The 24499-nt window shown below is 36.4% G+C and overlaps 1 protein-coding gene across 5 annotated transcripts in view; it reads right to left on the bottom strand.

The window, feature by feature from the left end:
- LOC106180705 (hemicentin-1) overlaps positions 1-16822 on the bottom strand; it is a 64110-nt gene extending 47288 nt beyond the window's left edge. For all 5 annotated transcript variants that reach the window (XM_087007695.1, XM_087007699.1, XM_087007697.1 and 2 more), the window contains exons 1-3: positions 16148-16822; positions 6157-6386; positions 172-294 (exon numbers count right to left, since the gene is read on the bottom strand). In XM_087007695.1, the coding sequence (XP_086863821.1) occupies positions 172-294; positions 6157-6386; positions 16148-16439 (645 nt within the window). In that variant the 5' untranslated portion in view covers positions 16440-16822. The remainder of the gene's footprint in view (positions 1-171; positions 295-6156; positions 6387-16147) is intronic.
- Positions 16823-24499: the final 7677 nt, after the last annotated feature.

Genomic DNA, 24499 nt, shown 5'->3' with positions numbered 1-24499 from the left:
AAGATTACGTTATCCTTATTGGTTTATCACATAAATACTAACATAAAAAGTATCAGAATGACATCCTCTGGCACCAAAAGTTCCCAACTTTTTCCCTTCACCACAACTGATTTCATTTCACTGATCATTTGATCATAAGTGCCATGAGAGATTACCCAAATGATGACTTACCTGATTGACTTCAGACTTTTTGAGCAAGAACACCTGCCCTGAACTGGTAGAGGCAATCTGCTCGTAGGCTTGGTATCCAGGGTGGGAGGTATTGCCACAGTCTCCTGTCATCACAAACACCACCTGGGACATAAATAAAAGTAGGAATTTTATCACATTTCAATATGAATTGTTTCTCAATGAATCGTTCTGTATTGTTGTTCTTGGTTGTTCTGTATTAGCTGAAAAATGAAGTTGAAGTCAATGGCATCTTTTATTGAGGAAATTTAACCTGGAGCATAGCATTTATTGTCTTTAATTATTTTTTACCCTGTGTTTTCTTTAATATGTAATGGACACTATCTGGAATGTCAAATATTATCATTACCACATCCTGATGTAATAGCGGTTAAGGTTTTTATGTAATTTATACGTACATCTTCTAAAAGTTTGACATCCAGTGTTTCCAACTATACTACAGTCACTGCGAACACAACAAAAAAGACATAAGAGAGTGCTAAACACTGGAGTGCAATAATGGGAAACCAGCTGCAAAATGTTTTTTGTTTGACATTAATAGGTATTTCCTCAGGCAAAAAGAATCGAAGCAAAGCAAAGACTTAGTTTGATGTCAGCAAGAAAAATTCTAGTATATGAAAAAAATTATTATTTGAACTATATAGAGCCTGACAGAACTAGACAAGAAATGGAATTGGAGAGTTCCTCAAGTAATATTGTTTGATACTAGTTGCAAACTGGCAAAGCCACACAAGTTACAGAGTGCATCTGGTTCTAAATCAATGACAATTTTTACAACCCCATTAAAATAAACAGTTCTTGACACATGAATGCTCCATCTTGTAAGCTCTTGTGCAGAGGTCTCGCAAACAAATTGTACTTTGTGTCAACGTACATGGAGCACATGGAAAACTCGTTGCATAACTCTCAATTTTTACAACTGGTTAGCAATGCTTCTTGACATACAATGACTTGTTTGTTTAGAACCCCATTGAGCTGCTCGGCAACAAGGGTTAGAATGTCCACAACATTCCAAACTGAAGTCAACTTTTGAGTTTTTTTTTTTTAATAATTTCAGATCCATGCCAATAGAAGAGGGCTCTTCAGCAATACAAGTACAGAACACAAACCCAGATGTTTTCATTTCATAAAACCTAAAATATACCCTTTATTTACGTTCTCTTGCTGGAACCCAGCCCAATACCATACCAAAACACATTCCCCAATTTTCTCTTCCAAGCTTCATTCTGACAAAACTTTCTAAGATGTTACTCAATCAAAAACATATTTGTCAGCACAGGTGACATCCATACCCCTTCCCCAAACAATAACAACAACAAAGACATTGTTAACCCACACAAACAAAAACATTCCACAAATAATGCAGAAAAAACCATACAGGCTATCTATTATGGATACCAGTCTGCTACTGTTCACTTCAAATACTTGTTTTGCCCTCGGATCACTGACATTGTTGACAAAAGCTGTTCACACTTACCCTAGATATACAATCATGAAAGGCATCCAAAAAGCTCTCCTTCCAATTGTTGTATATTCTGGGGTTTTCTCATGTGTTATTTGGTGGGTTATTGGGGCCAGAACACTCCCAAAGGGAGTCCTGTTGAGTTCTGTCCAGATAGGTGGTGTGACCAAAAAACAATTTGAGAACCAGAAAGCCTAATTAATTCCTGGTGATACTTAAATAAATGTTCATTTTCAAAAAAAAAAAAACATAATAATTTTTGTTTGATAACTGCTTTTTACAGATACTCTGCTGACTTGATCATACTTGAGTGTCTCTAAGTTCTTTCAGTATTATTTTTTAAGATTCAACTCAGTTTACCTCATGACTAGACTGTCTGAGCCACAGATGGATCTCTGTCTGTATTCACACCTTCCTCACACAGAGGGGCCAGCTATTTATTTCTAGTCTACCATGTATTTTGCATAAAAGCAGACAATTGGGGAGGAGGTGGCAGTAGGAACACCTATGAGCCCTTCCACCTTTTTGCAACATCTCTTTCAACAACTGCATGTACCTGAAACTTTATTGGAATAATTTGTTTCAATATTTCCTTTCTTTGCATCATCCTTGACAACATCTTTATAACTACTTTTAGCCCCTAAAACCATTACTTCCTTTTGATATGTCAAGCAAGGTGGTAAAGGGGACCACAACAAAGCTAATCATGCAGTTTCATAATCAGCCGGGTGCTGACAGGATATGGTTCTGTCGAAATGGTTTCTGGAACTTGAAAGGTCAAATCTGTCAACAAATCATAGTTTAATTTCATCAACACCTGGGGTATTTCACACCAATAGCTGTGAACCATAGATGACTTGGGATACATTACATCACATCCCTTCTACTGCCACTTTGCTGAAGGCATGTGCAATGCAAGTGTTTATTGAAATAGCTACATCTTCTGATGGAGTCACAAATACTTGCTAAAATTAGCTGGCATGGGTGACAGGAATTAATTTTCTAAAATGGAAGATTGCTGTGTTTAAATGTGGTTGATAAATTTGAGCAAATATAGCAACGAAGCACCATCTCCATGCCTAAAAAGAAACTGTGATCAAATTCTAAATATAGTTCTAAACCCTATTTTCCTGCTTTCTAAGAAGGATTGTCTTACTTCACTTTTGAATAAGCACATACAGTATTCATTGGCACCTTTTTTTTTGGAAAAAGTAAGTCAAATTAGTATATCCATGTACAGTTTGGAACAAGAAAAATCTGCTCAAGTTTGCACTCACTGAATTTCAGAGTCTAATTAAAACCAACCTCTGTCACCAGCTGTTTTCATGCCCCTGACAGTAGCAGAGAGCATGAGGCAAGTACCAAGCAGCATTCTGAACCTTAGAGAACACTGGCCCAGTACACTCTCACCATGCACCCTTCTGTACAACTCATCCCTTCCTGCCGAGGGAGACTGTATGTTTCTTAATTAATCGCAACAGCACTGGTGAGTTGAAAACAGCCATTAATGTGCAAAAAATGCCTAAGATAAATAGTCTAAGTTCTTGCAGCCCAGACACGTGGCCATTGGCTGATCACAGGGCAGGAGATAGGCACAGAGGTCAAATGGGTTCATTTAGGAAGCCACAGTCAAATCTGGCCTAACTTAAATTACCAAGAGTCCAACCAACGTCACCAAATGCTCAGATCACATACTGCCCTATGCAAAGCATAAAAAATTGGTTAAGATTAAAGGGATAATAACTCTTCATTTTGGCCAAAAAATTAATTTTCCTGGAGTAAACAACAATTTTCCCATACTTACCAATGGTTAATGAATCCATTTTTACATTCAAAGTTAGTCCCTGGTTTTTTTCTAAAAAGTTTGCTTTTTTGTTATAATCTCTTAAGAGATTATAACAGAGTATGGCCATGAATGGCAGTCACGTGGTCTAAAGAAAAGCTCAGACATCAGAATAATAGCTATAACTTCAGTTTTTGTGGTACAACAGAATATATTATATTTCTATGAGCTGTTCACAGTGTTTTTATTGTGAAATATAGATCTCATACGAAGAGTTATTATCCCTTTAACCAATTAAAATTTTGTTCTGTTTTGTGATGACATCATGGGATAATTGTCCCTTTCATCCATCAGACACAAGTCTGAGTTTTAAAAAAATCTCTGTTCATTTATAGTAGGAGAAAACACTTTATTGGCTGGGGTCTGAGGCCACCTTAGGTCCCATAACAATTATCAGTAACAATTACTGATTCCACATAAAAATCTCAGGTCTGGGAGAGAGGGGGAGGGGGGTCTTGTTGACATCACTTGGACTATTGTGAGCTTAACTTGCCATGATTCTCTCTGTTTCTGGCCAAAGTGTTAATAAAGAACTAATCTTGACAATAAAACCAAAGGATATTGCTACTGTGGTAATCTATAAAAGATCTTACATGTTTGGAACAATTTGCCTACTTCTTTGCAAAACATCTGTTCATGAAGCAGCATGACATTCAAATGCAAACTTGACTTTACAATAGCTAGTGTCTTAAATATTTTATAAAATTAATTTTTCATCACACAGCGAAGAAACAAAAGACCTTTAACTTGTGTTTTATGTCAAAACTTACAAATTTTTAATAAAATACTTAGGCCAAAATCCATTTCATTACTGTTCAAATTGAACAATAACCCTTGCATAACAACCTGAGATTCAGAGGTTAATTTTAGCGAAAAAGGCAGGACCTAAGGAAGTGTTTCAACTCCCCCCCCCCCCCCCCCCCACACACACACACACACACACAAACATATTAGTTGTGTGTTGTTCCTCTTTCCAACATCTGGATATGGCCTGTTCAGTCTAGACAGCCAATACCATAGAAAGATGATGAAAACAGGGTAAAACGAAAATCAGAGTCTGTACTTTTATATGGCTACAGTAAGCCCCATTCACCCTGGTCACATTGATACCTGCCCCCACCCCCAGCATTCTATACAATTTGATAATGCAATTTATTTCAAAAAATATTTTTCATTATAGAAAAACACCACAGCCTTCACCTTTGTACATTAGTTTCATCAAGTACACTTTTGTTTGGCAATTAATTTCCATTCAAAGCACTGTGACATGGGGATTCAAACAGCTGTTCCAGCTAGGTGACTAAATAATGGCTGTACAGGTGTCTGAGACAAGTTTAGAAGTTAACATTGTGGTTAAAGCTGTGGCCATTATAACCAGTTCCAGATCCCCTGCACTGCCAATTAGGAAACAGATTAACCTTACTTAAGGGGACGACAGCACCATTAAAACCTACAGAATGCAAACACTGATATTTACAGCTCTTGAGCAATAAGTGGAGAAAAATACCCCTTGAAAAATGGCTTGAAGATGGCTACAGGAAAGAAAAAGTGGACGTGTGTATCGAATTCCATGGTTTGTGCTACCAAAAGGATAACAAATTTGTGTAGATGCAGATGAGAATAAAGTGATCACCACCTCCATCAGCACATATTTGGTGGAAATTACAAGAAACTAGAATTGAAGTTCTTATTTGACACAAAAATATATTAATCACCATGCCTTTCCCACATGAATCTAATACTATGCCATTAAAAAAAATGTCACTTGTTTTTTAAGTAAACTCAAAGTTAAATCAGAGGTATGAAAAAGTTAGTACAGAAACAGAAGGTCCTAGAGCATTGGAAAGTTGCAGTTACTGTTGTCAAACAGGTCAACTATCTTTAGAACACACACATTTCTAAATCTTGCCTGAAACTCTAGTCTTACATACAAGATGACAGCACAATGTACAAGTCACTTACAGGTCTTCACGGATGACAAATGAGATGTGACCAATGGTTAAAGGTAATCGACATAACAAACAAGAAATGGAAGACCTCACCAATGGCTAGCTATTTGTAGATATCTCCGGTTACAGAGCCAAAGACTTTGAAAACAGAGAACCAATTACCAAACAAGTGAGGACAAACCCTCTTTCATGTTCTTTCCAAGCTGAAAAAAAGCTTGATGCAAATCTATACCCTTATTCAATCTTTGATGTCTTGATTGAGTCATTTTGTGGTTGTTTGATGTAAAATCCACACCACAGTCTTTAATTCATGGATTGGGTTATCAATAAATGATTTTCTGCTAACCAAATCAAAGCATTTTCATCAAGATTTATTGTATCCCACAAGATTTTTTTAAAGATGTAGAAAGTAAATAACAGGTGCAGCAACAACATGCAATTCAGCAAGATTTTTACTTTTGATAAATCTGTTTTGACATTCTTTCTTGTCAAAATAATCATGGTGCGATTTCCAAAAATAAAAATCCTAAAAAAACAAATAACATAAGATAACACAAAAATAAATGTCTTTCCCAAGACGAAGGCAAAAATGGAACTCACAATGCTGTTGTCGCAAATCTCAATGACAAAATGCTTTATTACAAACTCCTGTATTATTAAATATTTTCAAGATGCTTTGGAATAATTGCAAAATTTTAAGCTTTACACCTTACCTGGCTTTGTTTCTGCTGAATCAATGTCAGCACCTCACTTGTTTTTTCGTAGTCCTTGGAGCGTGCATCTGTGAAGACATAGATAAAAGAGTTCGGCAGGGAGACCTGCAGTGCCATCTGTATTGCAGTAATACTCATTTCTGGACAATCTCCACCTCCTTGCACATACAGGTCGCGCAATTCTCGTTGAAACTTCAGATCATCTCGTGTGTCCACCACTGGTCCAACATCTAGAAAATATACCAGAGTGTTTTCATATTATAAATATTTCAATCCATCCTAACTTAAGAGTCCAAAGGAAACATACTTCTTTATATTATATATATATATATATATATGTATGTATGTCATTTTATGAGAGCAGTTGCTGGATAGACGATTGTTACATGTTGTGCCATGCAGTCTCTGAAGTTAAGGGTGATCTAATCCAACCTTAATTCCAGTCTTTGCAGTATTTGTATTGTGTTCCTCTTTTTAAACCCTTTGACTAGGAGTTAAAAAAGCAACATATTTTGCCCTGTTTGATAATATTATTTCTTGTGGTAATAGGGAGTCACCAGGACAACCTTCAGTCAGGTCTTCAATTGCAAATCATAGTCAGAGAGGAAGAAATGATATAGATTATAGAGAAATGGGGTGGTTGTGATCAGAGTGCAGGTGCCATTTGTACAAAGTACTAGTAAGTTGAGAGTATAGGATCAGACCCTAGCAGGGTCAGGTACAACTGGATAAGTCTTAGTCATTTTTACAAAGACGGTTAGTGATAGACTGATGGAATTGTGATTACAAATGTATTCCTTTAACAGTCAAGAATGGGATCATGACTGCAATTTAATATTTAGATGTACCTTTTTGAGAAAAGCTACGTACTTTACTTGAAAGAAATATATAGAATTTTTGCCACAATCATAGCTGATATATTAATTTCTTTTGAATTTTTTAAGACATAGTAGAAGAATATGCTTTTATAAGATCTGTTTTATTTGCCAAATCATTGAAGTTGAATAGCATGGCTAGTCAAATAGTGTGCACCATTTTCATCTTCTATTATCATAAAAACATTGCCTAAAAAAGAAACCACAATATGCTTGCGCCAATTCTGCTATGAGAGCACTGACTGCCAAATATTCTGCTATCTCCATTGTTACTCTTAAAACTGCTATCTGCAATGAAACATTTACAATCACGACACAATTTCTGCCACCCAAGTACGTGAGAAAGCTGTTTTCTTTCACAGCTCCCTGACACTAACTTACAGACCATACCACACCAATTGAATCATTTCAACCATCTTGATACGCCAAACATAAAGACATTACCCCATCAATTGCTTTCTTTTCTTGGTGGTTTTGGCTCTTAGTGCGCAACATGATGCACAATTGAGCAATAGTCTGATATACACCAGTATGTAAAACTGATCTCAAGCACTATTTGGTTTGGCAATTATTCTGGTGTAAGAAACCAATGAGCCAGGCTTTGTCTGTTGCAGTGAAAGTACTATTCTGTGCACGCCTGCAACTTAAGATAGATAACACATTTTTGTGACAATTGTCAATTAAAGATGAAACATTAATGGTATGTTATAGTTCACGAAAGGAATTTTGGCTGTTTTTATAACAACTAATGCCTTGCCCACTGATACTTTGAGTGTAATCTTTTTCACTCAAACTATTGTCTTAGAATTCTAAGTTCATTTTAGCCAGAAAAATCAGCAAATTACAAAAAAAGATCTTTGAGCAAGGGGTTCAAAATTCTTAATTTAGTTGCTGTGAGCTACCCTGAGCATTTAAACTCCTCACTTTAACTACAGGTACCATGCACCAGACACTAGTTATTAAAGTCAGTCTATTTTATGGTCAAACTCGGGGTGTGTGACATGCAGAACACACATGATTTCAACTATAAAATGTTTTTGAATCCAATCGTCATTTCCTGGTTACTTGGTTCAGCCAGTGCCCTCCCTGCTCAAGTATTCACTAATTGGTGCTTGCATAACACCAGTGCAAGCATATGCCTCAGACACCCTGCTGTCAAAATTAGTTATCAATAAACAATCTGTCTGCACTTATGGTAATTACTTCAACTTTTCAATCACCTCACTTTTCTCAAATATTGTATGCTTTCAAAATGTACTGATTTCAATTTACCTACTGACAGAAAGTCAACAAACTTTTCAATACTTTAGAACCATGTTTTTTAGTTTTATAAACAAAAAACTTTAGGGCAAAATTATCAATACAGGCTGTTCAAACTTTTTAAATAATTACCTTCCTAAAGAGAGAAGGCATAGAAAAAATGAATTATTTTTGTAGTATAACTGGCTGAAAATTAAATACTGCAAGGCAGGACAAGTCTGTAAAGATATTTAGTATTATCCATGTTTTGTTGTGTGTGTGTGTGTGTGTGTGTGTGTGTGTGTGTGTATGTGTGTGTAGGGGTACATTCAATTATGTCTTCTATATCCATTCACTTAAATCAGAGCATTAAAATTTCCATGCATAATTTTCTTTTTAAGTATTCCTGAAAATGTAAAGACAAAACTCAGTCTGAATCTTTTTTGATCTTCTGTAAGGCAGATTTAGTATGGGGGGCTTTTTTAGCATGACAAGCTATTTTCATCATACAGTGCTTGCTAAAACCCTTAGTTTCAACTGAATGAGCAAGGAATCAGGTTTCAGATAAAAAAGTACCAAGTTTAGTATTTATTTCTAAATGTATATCCCACTTGCTTCCACCATTAATTAAAGCAGCAACATCCCAGCTGTCTTCATATTTCACACTATTGTACTGCAAACTAACTTCAAAAGTGGTAAATTTTCTAGGTGAAAAAAGCAAAAACTGTCTTTGATGTAAGTTATCTTTTGTAAGTCTCAATAATTTCCAGACAAATTAAATTGGCTGTTGTTGTTAACTCTCTTGAGGCTAGTGCATTCAAATAGTTATTACTGTATAGTGGTTTCGTCCTCTGATATAACTAATAAATGTCCTGAACAGGGGCTATATGCCAATGACCTAAAATGGCAAAAAATATCATGTGTTCGATAGAGGGATGTAAGAAAACTATTATCAATGTAGTTTCCATTCTTGCAGTAAATCCCTTAAAGGACCTCTTTACTACTAAACCATCATGTATATGCATCCCCACCCCTCACAATGGCCAATCCACATAGTGGTAACACAGTTTATGTAATAGTTCGGTCTTTAAATACTTTTTTTTTGTATCATTTGTGGTAACATTGTATTCTGTAGAAAAACAGCTAGTTTAAATAGCTTGCATTTCAAAATATGCCTTTTAAGGCTCAATCAACTATTTTCTATTAAGTGCAATAATATCTCTCTGAACCTCAAACTTGTTCAATACACTATAATGGGGCCCGCCATAACTATTGAGGACATTCTGCTGCACATGTGCAAAGGAACTACAACACTTGTGCAAACAATCTTTTCAGAACAACATTAACTCCGCAAGGACGTTCTCCTTTGTGATTCACTTTGTTTCCTAATTCTAAATCTATTAGGACATCTCAGGCTTCCGTACTTCAGAAGAAACACTACAGACAAAAAATTAGGATCAACACTTTAGTGGAAGTGGACATTGTATATGATTCATCTGGAAGTGGACTATGTTTTTACATGACCACTTTTCTTAAAACTATAACAAATCAAAGTATTCGAGAAATCAGAAGCATGTTATAAAATCTTTCATCCCATGGAATTAAACATTGCACTGCATGTAAAAGGTGTAGAGACCTGGTTAAATACACAATCCATCCCCCACCCCACACACACTCACAAAGGGAGAAAAAGAAAAAGCAGGATGTTTCAGTAGCCACTAGCATTTCATGAATGTGATGTATTTCCTGGGTAAATAACTTCAGCCCTAGATGTGTCCCCAATCTCAGTTTCTATCCAGACACTGACATAAGTCATGTAAGGCAGTGTTCAGACAGGCTTTGAACTCAAATCATTTCATGTCTCGAATGCATAACCACACATTCTACTTAATTCACCAGGGATCCAGTTAATACATCAGGGTCTTCTGTCACTGAAGAGGGTGTGATGGCGTGTGCCATTGGCTGCCATCTTTGTTTTGCAATATATGCACAGTAGTCCCAGGGTCTTTCACATCAAGCATTATACTTTAGCAAAGCAGTCTGGAACAGTACACCCCAAAAGACAGACAATTTAATAGCCTGGTTATCAGGTAAGATACTCACCTAAACAGAGCAACATAGTCCCCCCTCTCCCTGCACTTAACACGGCCAATTAACACCCACCAAAAGAGTAGAAAGCAAACTGATGCATGGTAACTACATGTAAGGACCAATCACCTCTCAAAGTTTACTGCAACAGACTGTATCACTACAGTTTACCACTCAATGTAAAAATTAAGGGCCTTCTGGCAAATTTACAGTCTAGTTGTGCTTGTTATGTTTACTCTGCACTCTCTATCTTCTTACTGTTGGCCTCACGTGGCTTGGCTTGGACATCTCTGAGGCAGCACAGTATAGTGCATGAACACTGCTTCATCTGGGTTACACTTCAATCAAAGTAAGACAGTACTTATTTACATCTTATGAAATCTGTTTGACCAAAACTTCATCCTACTCTGACATTAATTAAACCAGTGGTTGTAAAACCCATCCCAGAATACCTCTGGCCACTTTGAAAACTGGCAGTGTGATCCAATCTACCGCTGAATTTTGGATCCTTCGGTGCTGTGTCTGATAGTTGGGAAGGCCTGGGGCCCCAACCAAGGTCTTTTAGCATTCTTAGCTAGGCAGGCCCGTAGCCGGGGGTTCGGAGGGTTCGAAAGAACCACCCCTTTTGGTGGGAAAAAGTCCACTCTGGGTAAAATTTGATCTAGGTTCATGAAGTTTTTATTGAAAAAGGTCCACTTTTTCAGAAAAAGAACCCCCCTTTTGAAATTGATGGCTACGGGCCTGCTAGGTCTATAATTTTAGGTCTAAGCTAAGGTCTAAGCTACCAGTAAGCCCATAAACTTAAGTCTTTTAGCAATCTTAACTAGGCCCAAAAACTGTTTTAGCAGTCTAAGCCATGCCCATAAAATAAGGTCTTTTTGCAGTCATAGGCTGTATTCCCAGAGCTTTTAGATCGATCTATCTCTGCGGGGAGTCTCACTAGATTACTGTCAGATAATCCGGCTTAAATGTCCGTCCCGCCTACTACAAGCTGTAAGGGGGTAATTAACTTTCGTGTCCACCTGGCTGACAGCTATTTAGCATGAACCCCCAGGGAGTTAGGTCGATCTAATCTCTGGAAATGGGGTCTTAGAGACCATTCCCAGAGACTTTCGTTCTAGTACTAACTTTGGATAGATCTATCTCCATGGTGATTCTCACTAAACTGCTATCAACTTAAGCAGCTTAAATGTCTGTCACGCCTACTAAAGCTGTAAGGGGGTAATTATCTACTGAAGGTCAAGCATGCACGAAAGTTAATTACCCCCTAGCTGATTGGGTAAGCGTGACAGACATTATAGCTGGTTAATTTGACAGCAATTTAGCGTGAATCTCCATGGAGTTAGACCAATCCTGTTGGATCGATCTAGGCATGGGAACCCAGTCTTAGCTAGGTCCATTATAACTGCAGACAGGCCCCTGTCTGGACACAAGTTTAGGTTAACAGTGGCTGCACTGACCACTACATAAGTCCCTTAGTATATTACCATATGGAGGAAGCTACATATCACCAGCACCACAGGTGACTTAGTGGTCAATTCATTACTGCCATGATGATGGACACAGCCATGATAAGTCTTTACTTTATCAAAACCAGCTGAATTTTTTATTCACAGTAGAGGTTTGGCTTCACATACATCACTGCTATATTTTTTCTTACCTCATTAGAACTTGGTGTAACAAATACTGTGACTGAAATCTTTTTTATTCATTAGCATTTGGCTTTATGAATGTAAGAGATGAATTTCTCTGACAGCTGATTTCAGAAACACAGAAGCAGCAAGAAATAGTAAAAAACCAAGGTCAAAACAATCATCCAGATGTTGGTTGAAATATCAGAACAGCAAACCAAACAAGAATGATACATAATTTTTCCCAAATGAATGGTTGCAAGAAGCTGTGAATAAGATGAGTGAGGTTATTATTGGAGGAGCCATTAATGGTTTCATACAAACACCTCAACAATGAAACAAATTTAAATTCTGATAAAAATTGCTTGTACCAGTTTATTTGCCCCCCCCCCCCCCCCAACAACCGTGCCATTCTACTATGGTAACATTACCCAGAAAACCCAACCACTCTCCAAGGCTAACATGTCAAATTATCACCGAGAATGTAACCCCCTCTCTTTTATGTGGATTGAAAACTTCAAATATGAACTCTCCAGGACTTACATGTCAAATCATCACAGAGAATGTAACCCCTCTATTTTACAGGGGTTGAAACCTTCCAATCTTTTTTCCATCATGGTAATCTGTGTGGACAAGAAGCTTCATTACTTATGTGTGGTCTGCACTACTGGGCATGATTGTGTCTGGATTCTGAGGAGGCATAGAAACCACATGAAAGGAGCAGCACTTGCTAAAATCATGAATATTCCAGATTGAGCATGCTAGCCGGTTTTTGTCACATATGATACCGATATCTGTGATTATATATTGTTTAGGCAACATCTCTTAAAACAAAACTGTGTAAATTTTCTTAATTGTATTCTTCTGCATATAAAAGGCCTCAGACCATGTATTTGCCATATAAAGTAACATCATATCATAAAGCTGCCTTGAAATAAAAAAAAAAAAGAAGCATCCACTTGGGATCTTAGTAAAACATTTCTGTCAATTTAATTTTACATGAAAAAAGTTCTCACAGGAAGTGGTCTGAAAGTTTCCTGCTTTAACTCTTGCTTTCAACATGTGCCACCGAAACGTCAGAAGTAATTTTTTTACACACTTAGTGTTTACTGGGAGTCTTAAGAAGCTAACTTAATAGCATGATCCCCATTGCAAAATACAACAGTAAGATGGTTTGACTTGAATAATGGCTGTAAACTTATCCTAAAGTTTAAGTCATTTGACTTCTATACAGTTTTTCTGATGCCTAGCTCAGAGTTTTTGGTCTCATTCTCATCATCAGGAAAAATATTGTGTAGACATCAGATAGTTTAAACTTTATAATAACTTCAAACAACTACAATGATAAAATTGTTGTCAGAAAATCACTGTGCACATCAATAATTTTTTGGGATTTTGTCTCACTTTTATGTGCAGCAAATGCTGTGGGTGAATTCTATTCCCTCCCCTCCTGCCCCCCCCCCCCCAAAAAAAAAAAAAGTTCACAACAAAACAAACTAAAACTTAGACTCAGATGACCAAATAACAAAAAAACCTTCATTGTGCCTGAGATTTTTGGTCTAATGTAATCCAATTATAAACAAGACTTATGTCCAGAGAGACTTAAGAAACTGAAGCTGTGATATTCTATCACAGGCTGTAGTATTACCTCTACAATGATCATAACTTTTAGCCACATGAAGCCAATCTAGCCATGCAAGAATTTTTAAAATGGGTGTTAAGTGGGACAGCACAGGGATTGGAGTGGCTTCCTATGATAAGAAATTGTAACCATACTAGCTAATACATATTAAGTGAAGTCATCAAAAACTGACTGAAAGTGTGGAAGACCCGAGTTATAAAAGATAATAAGTATATGGTATTTTTTATCCTTGAGGGAAGTACAACAAAATTATAAGAATGTTGAATGTTTAATATGTTGTATCAACCTCAGAAAATCAAAGCAGCCATGACATTTGTTTTAAGTTAAAATTTCCCAAGTTTTTTTTTTCACATAACTCCTACCTACAATCCTCGCTTTGTTGACATCATCATCAATTTCAACTAGGCATTGTTACAAAAAAATCAGTCTGCTTCAATTACCGACCAAATTTAATTGTTCTAAAACAAGTGATATATCTTGCATATGTACTAGTCAATCAAATATAGAATTATTATAACATATCCAATATTCTTTGCAATTGAAACATCAAATAAAAAACATTTATGAATTCCAAACAATCAGTGCAAACAGTTTTACTAAATCATGACTGAAAATTCCGTAAACCATAAAAAGACAGAAATGCCAAACATTTTCCGTCCAATTTTAAGATTTTTATCTAAAGTATGTAGGCTCCCCTTCCCCACCAAGATAGTCCACTACATAATTCCCCTTGGCCTAAATGATAGACACTTGCATCATTAAAATCAATAAACTAACACAGTTATTCAGCGGATCATACAGATTCTATTTACTGTTAATTAGCTGAAGCATTACACATGATGCATTTACACGCCATAACACTTGTAATCCCCCCTTGGCTGATAACCAGCTTGAAAGACAGCTCAGTTTGGAAGATGACAGCTTAATTTGCAAGAGAGACAGTACATCTTCACTTATTATCTATGATCTGTTCCATAAGGTTCAGAGGATCCCTTGTCTATCGTGAAAACTGTGTTTGAATTATTTAAAGTGATTCTGACAATCTGAGAGAGAGAGAGAGAGAGATTTAAAAGTATGGGATTGCAATTGAATTCTCTTTTTTTCCTTTTTCTGGGAATGAATGTGGAAAAGCTTCTTGTAACAGTCTGAGAGGTTAGTTACAAATTTGATGGAAACTGACAGGAGCAAAGAAAGCCAGCTGTGTTGGACTAGTTAGTCAAAACAATTCTCCAGGGATACACGGCACAGCAGGAACAAGTGGTTGAACCCAACAGCCATTGGCTGTGCTGGCCTCGCCACAGGAAGTGTGTTGTTTCCAGGGAGGGTTATTAGGCATTTTGATGAGAAATCTTTGAGGAGTTCGACTTTTCAAGGACCCAATGCAGCAATCAAATTAATTCAATTTGCACTTTTGACTCACTTTGTCACTTTGCAGCAGCATGGGGATCTCCCTACTGGCAAGTGTGCTTCTTTTAAGGAGCAGAGATAGGAATCTTGATGGGAAGAACTTTTCTACTGACTTTTTAGAAATATTATGACAAAACAAATAAATAAATTGTATGAAACCATCATGTCTCAAAAATGATTAACAATTGCAACCTAAAAACATTCTATTCATAGGAAGTGTGTTTGAATCCAGAAGCAATGAGAAGGAAAAGAAATTGAACTGGGAAATGTGGAAAACACTTCTGTGGAGAAATTCACTGAAACAGCTGGGTAATCTTGCCACTGCTAAGGGCTAATAAACTTACATGAATAAAAACTTACAGGAGCTGGTCTTGTATTATTTATAAACAGAAGCTTCCCCAATGTTCTACCTGATCCTGTTTGCAACATATCTCACGAGCTTAAGTTTTTATCTCTCCTGGTAAAGCATGAAGTGTAAAGAATGTAACTGTTTAACCAAGCATCCATTTGAAATGCTTGCAGTCTGTTTTACATCTGCCATCAGTTACAGTTCGTCACTGGCAGAACTCACAACTGACTGGCTGCCCGGGTCCATCATAACGGGCTCCATCATAACCGGTTGTGCAGTGAAGACAGTTCTAGAGTTGGGATTTCAAAGGTCCTCTGATACCTTTTAAATTGCCAAGTGCAAAAACACATGTCAGATGAACTGAACTTTACAAAAGCAGTGACAGACATGAGCCTCTGTAAAAAAACAAGTTCAAAAGTTGTACAACTTGCAAAGTGATGGGTTGTGTACTACAAAGGAGTGAAGTTTGATATATTTCTGAGTAAAGTACCCCATAGAAGCATAAGCTAACATATAGGCTAATACTTTCTGATGAAGTTTTATAAACACACACAATAATGAATGCTCACAAAAGAGGTTGCATCCTTCATTCATGATTAAAAATAGAATTGCCCAACATTATTTTCATATAATGAGTGCTAAATAATAGACTTGAACACTTTCAACAGGGATTGATATCAACAACTTAAAAGATCATTGAAAAAAATTAAAAAAAGAAAAACCTTAGAAATTAAATAAAATAATTTAAATCAAAACTTACCAGGATCATGAAATGGAACCAGAACATAGTTGTACAGAGGCTTCTCTCTTCTTGCTTTCGTTGTAGCCAGAATCTTTGCTGCTCCCTCTATCACTTGAACTAAATCATCGTACATGGAACCCGTAATGTCAAAGACGAAGGCCAATGAGGCTGCACCCTGGGGTATGTCCTCTTCCCTAAGAGCTAGCGGTTGTCCCTGCACATTTACAGTCAGGCTAAAACTGAGCAAAATTGTGATGAAAAGTTTAGCATTATTTATTCTTAGGAACCTCATCTCTGCCCAAGGCTCCATAGTTTCTTGAATCTGCTTCAGCAGTCTGGCCTTAAAATCACAAACTTTCTCCTCCTTATGTGTTCACCTCTTGCATCAAATGCAGAAAATTTGAACCAAATGTAAGAAAAATTTTCCTCAACAAACACTCACTCTGAAATCTGCAGTAATCTTTAAATCCTAACTTGAAGTTAAAGTAGTTTCAGCTCCTTCATTGTGGTGTAAAACTACTTTACAAGATTTCCTGGCAAGGAGTTTCATACAAAGTTTGCCAAAAAACGTTTTGGAAAAGAGATTTAAATATCTGCAAACTCAGCTCTACCAGCGTACATGTAACCAGACTGTCAGAGCTGGTGTAAGGCTAGCTCCAGTGAGCCAGAGTGTCAGGAGAGACTGAGCACAATATTTTACTGCACTCTGGGACAGGGATTAGGTTACAGGGCTCAACAAATGGCCACTCACACTCTTTCTGTTAATCTGGGACTTGCCCATTTCCACAAAAAAGAGGGGTGAAGGGTGAGTTTCAGAATGTCCATATCCATTCATACTGCTTGTAACATTCTTTTAAGATGTCACACCGCCTGATGAAATTTGCAAAATAATTTATTAAATGCAAAACAGACTTGATTTATTAGCAGACACTTTAACAAAAAGATACGAATCATTTTTTAAATACAAACAAACAAACAAAAACAGTTCTTTGTTTAAGTTTTGTACATTTTTGTACTTGCTTCCTAAGTCGATCCATTTGACTTCAAGGGGTGGTAGCTGGCTATGCAGGAAGCCATTAGACACAAACTGTGTTTCATTTATTTCTTTAATGTGCTTTGCAGCATAAGAGAAGCCTTTGAAAATGCCTACAGTGTGCCACAAAATGGGCTTTGAAGGTGTTTTCTGGCTAGGAGCGTGAAGGAAAAAAAACCTGATGCTATCCACGGAGTCTGCCTCAGAACGGGACAAAGAGTTTTGTGAACATTCGCACCACTTGGATTGCTCAGGTACCCATCTCTGAGCATGAAAACATTTCCGATAAAGAAATAAAATATGTCATACATTTCCTACTGAGGCTGCCAAAGACATGTGAGGAAAAGGATACATATATCACTGTTATTTTTATTTACTTTTTAGTAGTAGTACATTGTAGTTAAAACTACTATGTTCTCAATGGGTGGTGCAAATGCTTTTCAGACATAATTTTATCTATGATTATATTTTTATTTCACTAATCTATAATTTCTGCTATAAAATAAAGAAAAACTTTGCAACTGATCTGCATTACAGGAAGAGGTTTGCAGGCTGGCAGACAGACGTACTGGCCTCTCGAGTGCACAGTAGCAAGAACATTTCAAGCTTTGCAACAGAGTTTACTAAGGTCATGTTTAAAAGTTTTTATCTTAACACCATCAAGCCGAAACCCCTGATAATGTTTTCATTCAAAAGCAACACCCAGAATGAACTTTGTCGCTGTTGACGTAAGCCACTGTAAGATTATCTGAGTACTGAAATACTAGACAATAGCAAATGGAGATTATTAATAGGCACTTGAAAATAACTGAGGAAGATCTTTGATAAAAGGACTGATATAAACCGGTACTATTTTTACTCATTGCTGCACTTTGCTTCAGTAATAAAAAGCTACAGTTATAAAGGTAATAGTTTTGTCATTTTCTTTTGTCTTTTTCTCAATGAGTTATACATAACTGACAAAATTTTCAAACAAAATGACATCCCTGTGACGTCTGACACCTGGAGAGGATACAGGACCAAAAACTTTTCTCATGGTCCCAAAATAGATGACATGCGGTGGAGTGTTTTTTTTTTTTAAGGGGGGGGGGAGGAGAGGGGTTAAACCCTTAGCTTCTTGGATTTCCCTACATCCACAATCACATACCAAATATAAACTCAGCTGCCTTCTATCCTTCCCTTCATGGAATGGTAATTTCAATGCCATCTGATTGGTATTTTGTAGATTGTGATATGCACTGCCTTTGACAACAACTGTCCACTTTAAGTAATGAAGGGCCACACTGGTTCAGCAGTTCTTTAAAAATACATACAGTCATTTTGGTCAGCTGCCCCATCCAAATTTTCTCTTGGATCAGTAGTTCTCAATTGATCAAATTATCTTATATTGCTAAGGTAGAAACACATGCTCATGTACATGTGCTGGAACTGATGGCAATCTTTTAAAGCATTTTTAATCTTTTCGCTTATTTGTGCAAACATAGTTATAAATTTCATAGTTAGCATATCACTTTACCAAATAGACAAATATAATTGTGATAAAGTAATCATTATATGGATCACAAACTATTCGCATTTTAAATCAAAATCTGAAAGCTTGACACAATGTCGTCACCAGAACAGCCAAGATTTCGTAGAAGAAAATAATAATCTTTCCTTTTAACAATTTTCTTTGATCCAAATCATAGATTGTGCACACATAAACCAATTTGTTTCTTTAAAAAATATTATGTTATAACAAGAACAATTGGATTTTATTTTCATTTCATGTTTATTGCTAAAATGAAAACCAAAATAAAACAAATATTTCAATTAAAAGTTCTTTACACTCAGGGAATATAAAAATTACTCAATAAATTCAAAACAACCAGAAAGAATAATTTCTTTACAATATAATTTCTTTGTAATATTATATCTAAAATGTTAATTCACAAAGTTTGAGTCATAGTTGATTTACTGTCAGAAAGTGCATTGTCATGACAGAAAATGACAAATCTTAAAAAAGTAAGATATTACAAAAAGTGATCCCTTCTCACACCTAAGGAATTACTGTATGTGGTTACCCCCACCCCCCCCACCCCCCCACCCCCCCAGACACCACCTTAAAGAGATTATCATATTTGTAAAGTACCCCAAATCAGTGTCACATTCCCCAGATGTAGCACAGGAAGTGCAAAGCTCTCCATGCTTTTCACGTGCAAAAGAATTTGATAAAAAAGGGAAGTTATTTCTATTCAGCACTTGAAGGTTTTTCTCATTCATACTTTACTACAGTTGTCAGGTTACACAAACCAGGGCCACAGATTAAAAATGCACCCCATGAACTTAATGTTCAAAGGTGCTCAGGAAATAAGTTTTTAGAACTTTATACCAAGTGATTAATCAAAACTGACTTGACTGAAATATCATTTGTATTTTAACTATTTATAGCAGTCAATACATTGAAATATTGATCAATTTTGAATGTGACTTCAGATAGTTTTTTCAAGTTTCAATACGTTTTCTAAATTTTGGAGTTTAAATAAAATCCATAAATATCTTTAATCCAATTCTGGCATTCATCAATTGGTTTACAATAACATGTCAAAATCACAAGATGGTACAAATTCTTGAATCAAAGCATTTTTCTGAAATTAAAAACTTTGTCAATAGTCCCCTTTTCTTACTTCCTCTTTCAAAAGACCAAATTATTGGAGTTGAAACTGGTCACATCTGGCCAATCTGGCACAGATCAGACTTCAAGTTTTAAATATTTTCCAAATGATTTCTTAATTACAGCAACCCCCCCCCCCCCCCCCAACCACCTTCTTACAAAGAACCAGATCTCTGTTAAAGACAGTAATGGCCACATCTGGCCAAGATGGCACAGAAAAGATCTCAAATTTCAAGTGTTTTTCTCCAATTTCTTGTTTGCCAAGCTCCTCCTATGTCTGTATAGTCTTCTCAGGACAGGTTCATTCACTGGTATCTGTGTATGTCCAGGGTGGTATTTCCACCCATTCACACAGAGCACTCTTGATTGCACTTCTTCTGGGAGAATGATCTGGCGCGTTTGCACAATGAAAGATACACCAATTGCATTACAACAAGCTCAGTCAATAAGCAAACTTACTGGTCAAACTGTTTGAGATTTAATGACTCCCAGTCAGACAGAGTTGACTGTCTGGTCTGAATATGGAACATGAAATACTAGTAGTGCAATTATTATTCATATGTAAACAAAAATTTTGCTCTTCAACTTTCTTGACTTACTATGAAATATGCCTCAGATGTGTGCTTATCATATATTTATCAGAGATAAAGATTCCTGAGGGAATAGGGGTCAGGGAAGGGCTGAAATTTCACACATTTGATAGGCCTTATCATTTTCATGTACTTGATGTTAGACTTAATTTGTTTTTATCTATTCATTTAAATGGAACCAGCACCTAAGATTTGAACAGTGAAAGAAATAGTTATTCAACAAAAAAAAAAAAAAAAAAAAAAAAAAAATCATCATCAGTTAGAAAAGTAAAAGAGCATCAGTCCAGCCAAAACTTTTGCCTGATACCACACACTCTCTCCAATTGTGAAGCTCAAAAATAGGTTCAAGAGGTTTGAACAATTTGGCAGTTTCTATTTTCAACCTTTGTGATAATACACACCATTAAGGCTACGTGTTGAGGCTTTTTAGAACTATAATTAACTATCAAAGTGTTCTGAAAAGTCTGGACACTTTTTTCTCCTTCCCAGAGTATTCTGACATTCCCAGACCCATTATAAAGAAAGGTCAGGGGGGGCTTAAAAGGTTTCCTACTTGAACACACATTCACCTCATATCAGGGGATGTCATGGAGATCACTCAACTGAAGAGGACAGATTACACAGCCTTATATTCATAGAGTTTCATGTGAGTAAATCAAGTGGAGGTTGCGGGGGGGGGGGGGGGGGGGGGGAGGTGGCTTGATTACAAATCTTAAGATCTATAGAAAAGGTTTGCTATAAGGGCAGTAGGTTGAAAAAAAAACATTTTTTGGGAAGGGGGGGGGGGGGGGCAACTGTTGAAGGCCTACAACTGTATAGTCGTTATTTGTATAAGTAATTCCTTACCGACTTAAAACTGAAGTTAAATAATTGAGAGCACCTTAAGAGTTTCTATTGTTCCATTTATAAAACATGAGATTATGGTCCACAGTGTAATACCTGTCTTTCAACACATGATGAATAAACACGATTTCCCCTTTTTTTAATTTGGAGAGGGATAGCAGATTATAATTATAATTATTATTATTGTAAAGCACATGCTGAAAAGGTTGAAGTGTTAAATGGGTGGTCAATTTGCCTTTGATTTAGAAAATGATGGATAATAGACTAATAGTGATGAAAAATTGACATCATTTCATTTTGCAGACAGGACACCATCAACAAAATGCACTACCATGACCCTGGACTTTTTTTTTTTTTTTTTTTTTTTTTTTTGCAAGGAGGCGGTGTCTAGCTCAAAACATAAAAAGTTTTCTAACCACAAATCCAACACTAAATAGAAGTCAAGTTGTCCTCAGCACAGCAAATGGGGTAAAGAACCCTAACCTGATCTCAGCAAGGGACAACAACTGTCCTGAAATGTCAAATGTATTAGGACATTAAAAAACTGCTGCTTAATTCCCCACATGCCTGTTAATTAATCTGCCTAATTAGTCTTTTTAATAGGCATAGCTTAAATTCTTACTCCCAAGTTAAGTACTTCTGCATTGCGACAATTTCGCCCTGGTTTTAGTGTGAGGAAGTGAGCAGTTTCCGACACTTGCTGCAGAATGTGAATTATTATTTGTTTGCCTAGCTGGGGTTTAACACTAGTGTTGAGCTTTGGACAAAAATCTCACTGATAGCCAGAACCTTCCTGATTTAAGTATTTTGTTCTTTAAATTTGATATATTTTGTAAAAATTTAACACTTTGTAATTCACCATTTCACTTTCATAACATTTACATATCTTAACCATAGATGTAATAAGCATGACCTAATAAAAAAAACTCCTTCCTCGTTAAGTACTGCAGTAAAAAGAAGTTTTATTTGGATTATGATTTAAAAAAAAAAAAACATTGGCAAATTGTTCCAAACTGATAGGGTCACTGTAAAAAACTTCATAAAGCCTTCCTTCATAAATGTTTTGCTTGTTTACAGGCTAGGAAAAGATATTTTGGATTTTTCTACGAAACAAAAAGCATTCTACGAATACATAACTTACATAGCTAAATTGTTGACAAACTGCACTATACTTTTCTTCAAATCAAAGAATTAAAAAGAAAAATGTTTTGTAAAAAAATCTTTTTATGGTTGGTTGAGGTCAACCCATAGTGCTGGTAAAGAAATATTATGCACAAGTGAGAGTGACTAACATATGCCTTTCAACAGATGTACAGGCTAAGTTAATAGGTGCACTATTACTCTGAATTGTCCAGGTATGATCTTAAGGACCTCTTTCTCCTCTACTGACTACTGGATATTGGGGAATTCAAAAGAATCAATGACTCAAAAAGATGAGAAAGTAATGTCCTATTTCATATCCAAGTCCTTCGCATTATTGTGAATAAACTTAAAAGGGTCTGTCAACATTTATAAATAAATTTCGGTCATAAGCTAAAAATCGGATTACATAAATAATACATTCCTCTTTATACTGATATTTTATTAAATCTCAAGACTCAAAAAAATTGGTAGAGGCAAAAGGGTGGGGGTGCCTCACCTTAAATTTATTTAAACTAAGGACTTATTTATTGGGAGGAAATAGTCCAGACCCCCCCCCCCCCCAGCAGCAGGTGGTAGTTTACCTCGTAATTTTTCAACCTCTACTACTGCCCTAAATGTCTTGATTTTAACGCTGTACAACATCCCTTTCATTTCCACAAAGCAACTTTGTTCTGCTTAAAAATCTTAAAAATACACTTGGTTATGGGGTTACTTCAGGATATAGAAAGAGCAAAATGGCAATATCACAATGAAAATCCCAAGTCCAATATAGTTTCACCATCTAAAAATCTGTAATTCAGGCCATTTTGGCCCCCAAGGCCCATCTGCAATGCACCTGGACACACTGTTTATTAGACGTGGAAGAATTAGTTTAGGTTAAACAGAACAGAATAGAAATCTTCAAAATAAACCTGGTAAGATCACCAGATGGCCGAAGCCTGGACAAGGTTCAGACATAACCAAAAAATAAATTTTGTACTTGCAAGCAAAAAAAATGATTGTGTGTTACAGTGGCTATGGTATTTTTACTGAGCACATTCTTTCTTGACACAGTTTTTAAAAAAAGCAAAAATCCTCTAATGAAACACAAAGTAAAAAAAAGATGCCTGTCAAAATTTTACCCCATTTAAAAAATGAAAAAATCTCTTATGACAGGCATCTTGATTCATGGTCTTCAACAAAACATTTTCCTTCCTTTTGAAAAAAACAAACATTTGTTTATTTGGAGAAGCAGCAGATTACAGCAAAAGTGAAATAAAAATGAAAGGAAAAAAAGAGCAAAAACTTAAATTTCCCTTTCCACTCAAGGTTCCTGATAAAGATAAAATGCCTCATAAATTCCTCAGGGTGGGAGCTGTCAGTGCACAAGCAACTAGTTCCCAATTCCTTTGAGCTACTGTGCAGTTGCCTTCTACCATGGCCCATAGGAGCCTACGCGTGCGTCTTTTAGACGCCCCTTTACATGCGAAAACGACAAGGCCTATGCCGAGTTCGTCTTTTACTACAGAGCTTTGAGAGCTGAAAATGGCATGGCTGTGTCTCTTTCGCCACTTACTGAACTCCAGAGATGCAAGATTGACACGACCCATGTCGCATTTGTCTCTCAAAAGACACTGTTATAAAACATGTAATTGGCATTACGTGTGATTTTCGCAGCTGAATAAGTAGACCCTTATAAACGAAGTTGACGTGACCTTAGAGTCATGTCGCTTTCAACTTTTACAAACCTCCAACAAAATCTATCTCCACACAGACGCGCGCGACATGTACTATTGGACATGGGTCAGTTGAAAGCGACATTAACCTAAATGGCTCATGTTACTTTCAGCCAATTAATTTGAAACAGAAGGACCGTCTTAAAACCCTTTATATTTGAATCCTTGAAAATAAAAATATGAGGCCATATAATTATTACAAGCAATTAGCCACACTGTTATCTAGACAGCACTAAATTATGATGGGATTTAAATGAAAAAAATGTGTTGGGACAGCACAACACTGTTTCAAATTAATTGGATTTGACATATAAGAGTTGGCTGAAAGTAACATGAGCCCTTTAGGTTAATAGGGTTTCAACTGACCCATGTCCAATAGTACATGTCGCGCGC

This window comes from Lingula anatina, chromosome 3, assembly GCF_051362555.1.
Source record: "Lingula anatina isolate TDL-2025a chromosome 3, LinAna3.0, whole genome shotgun sequence".
NCBI lineage: Eukaryota > Metazoa > Brachiopoda > Lingulata > Lingulida > Lingulidae > Lingula > Lingula anatina.
This window is presented reverse-complemented; position numbering and strand designations above follow the sequence as displayed.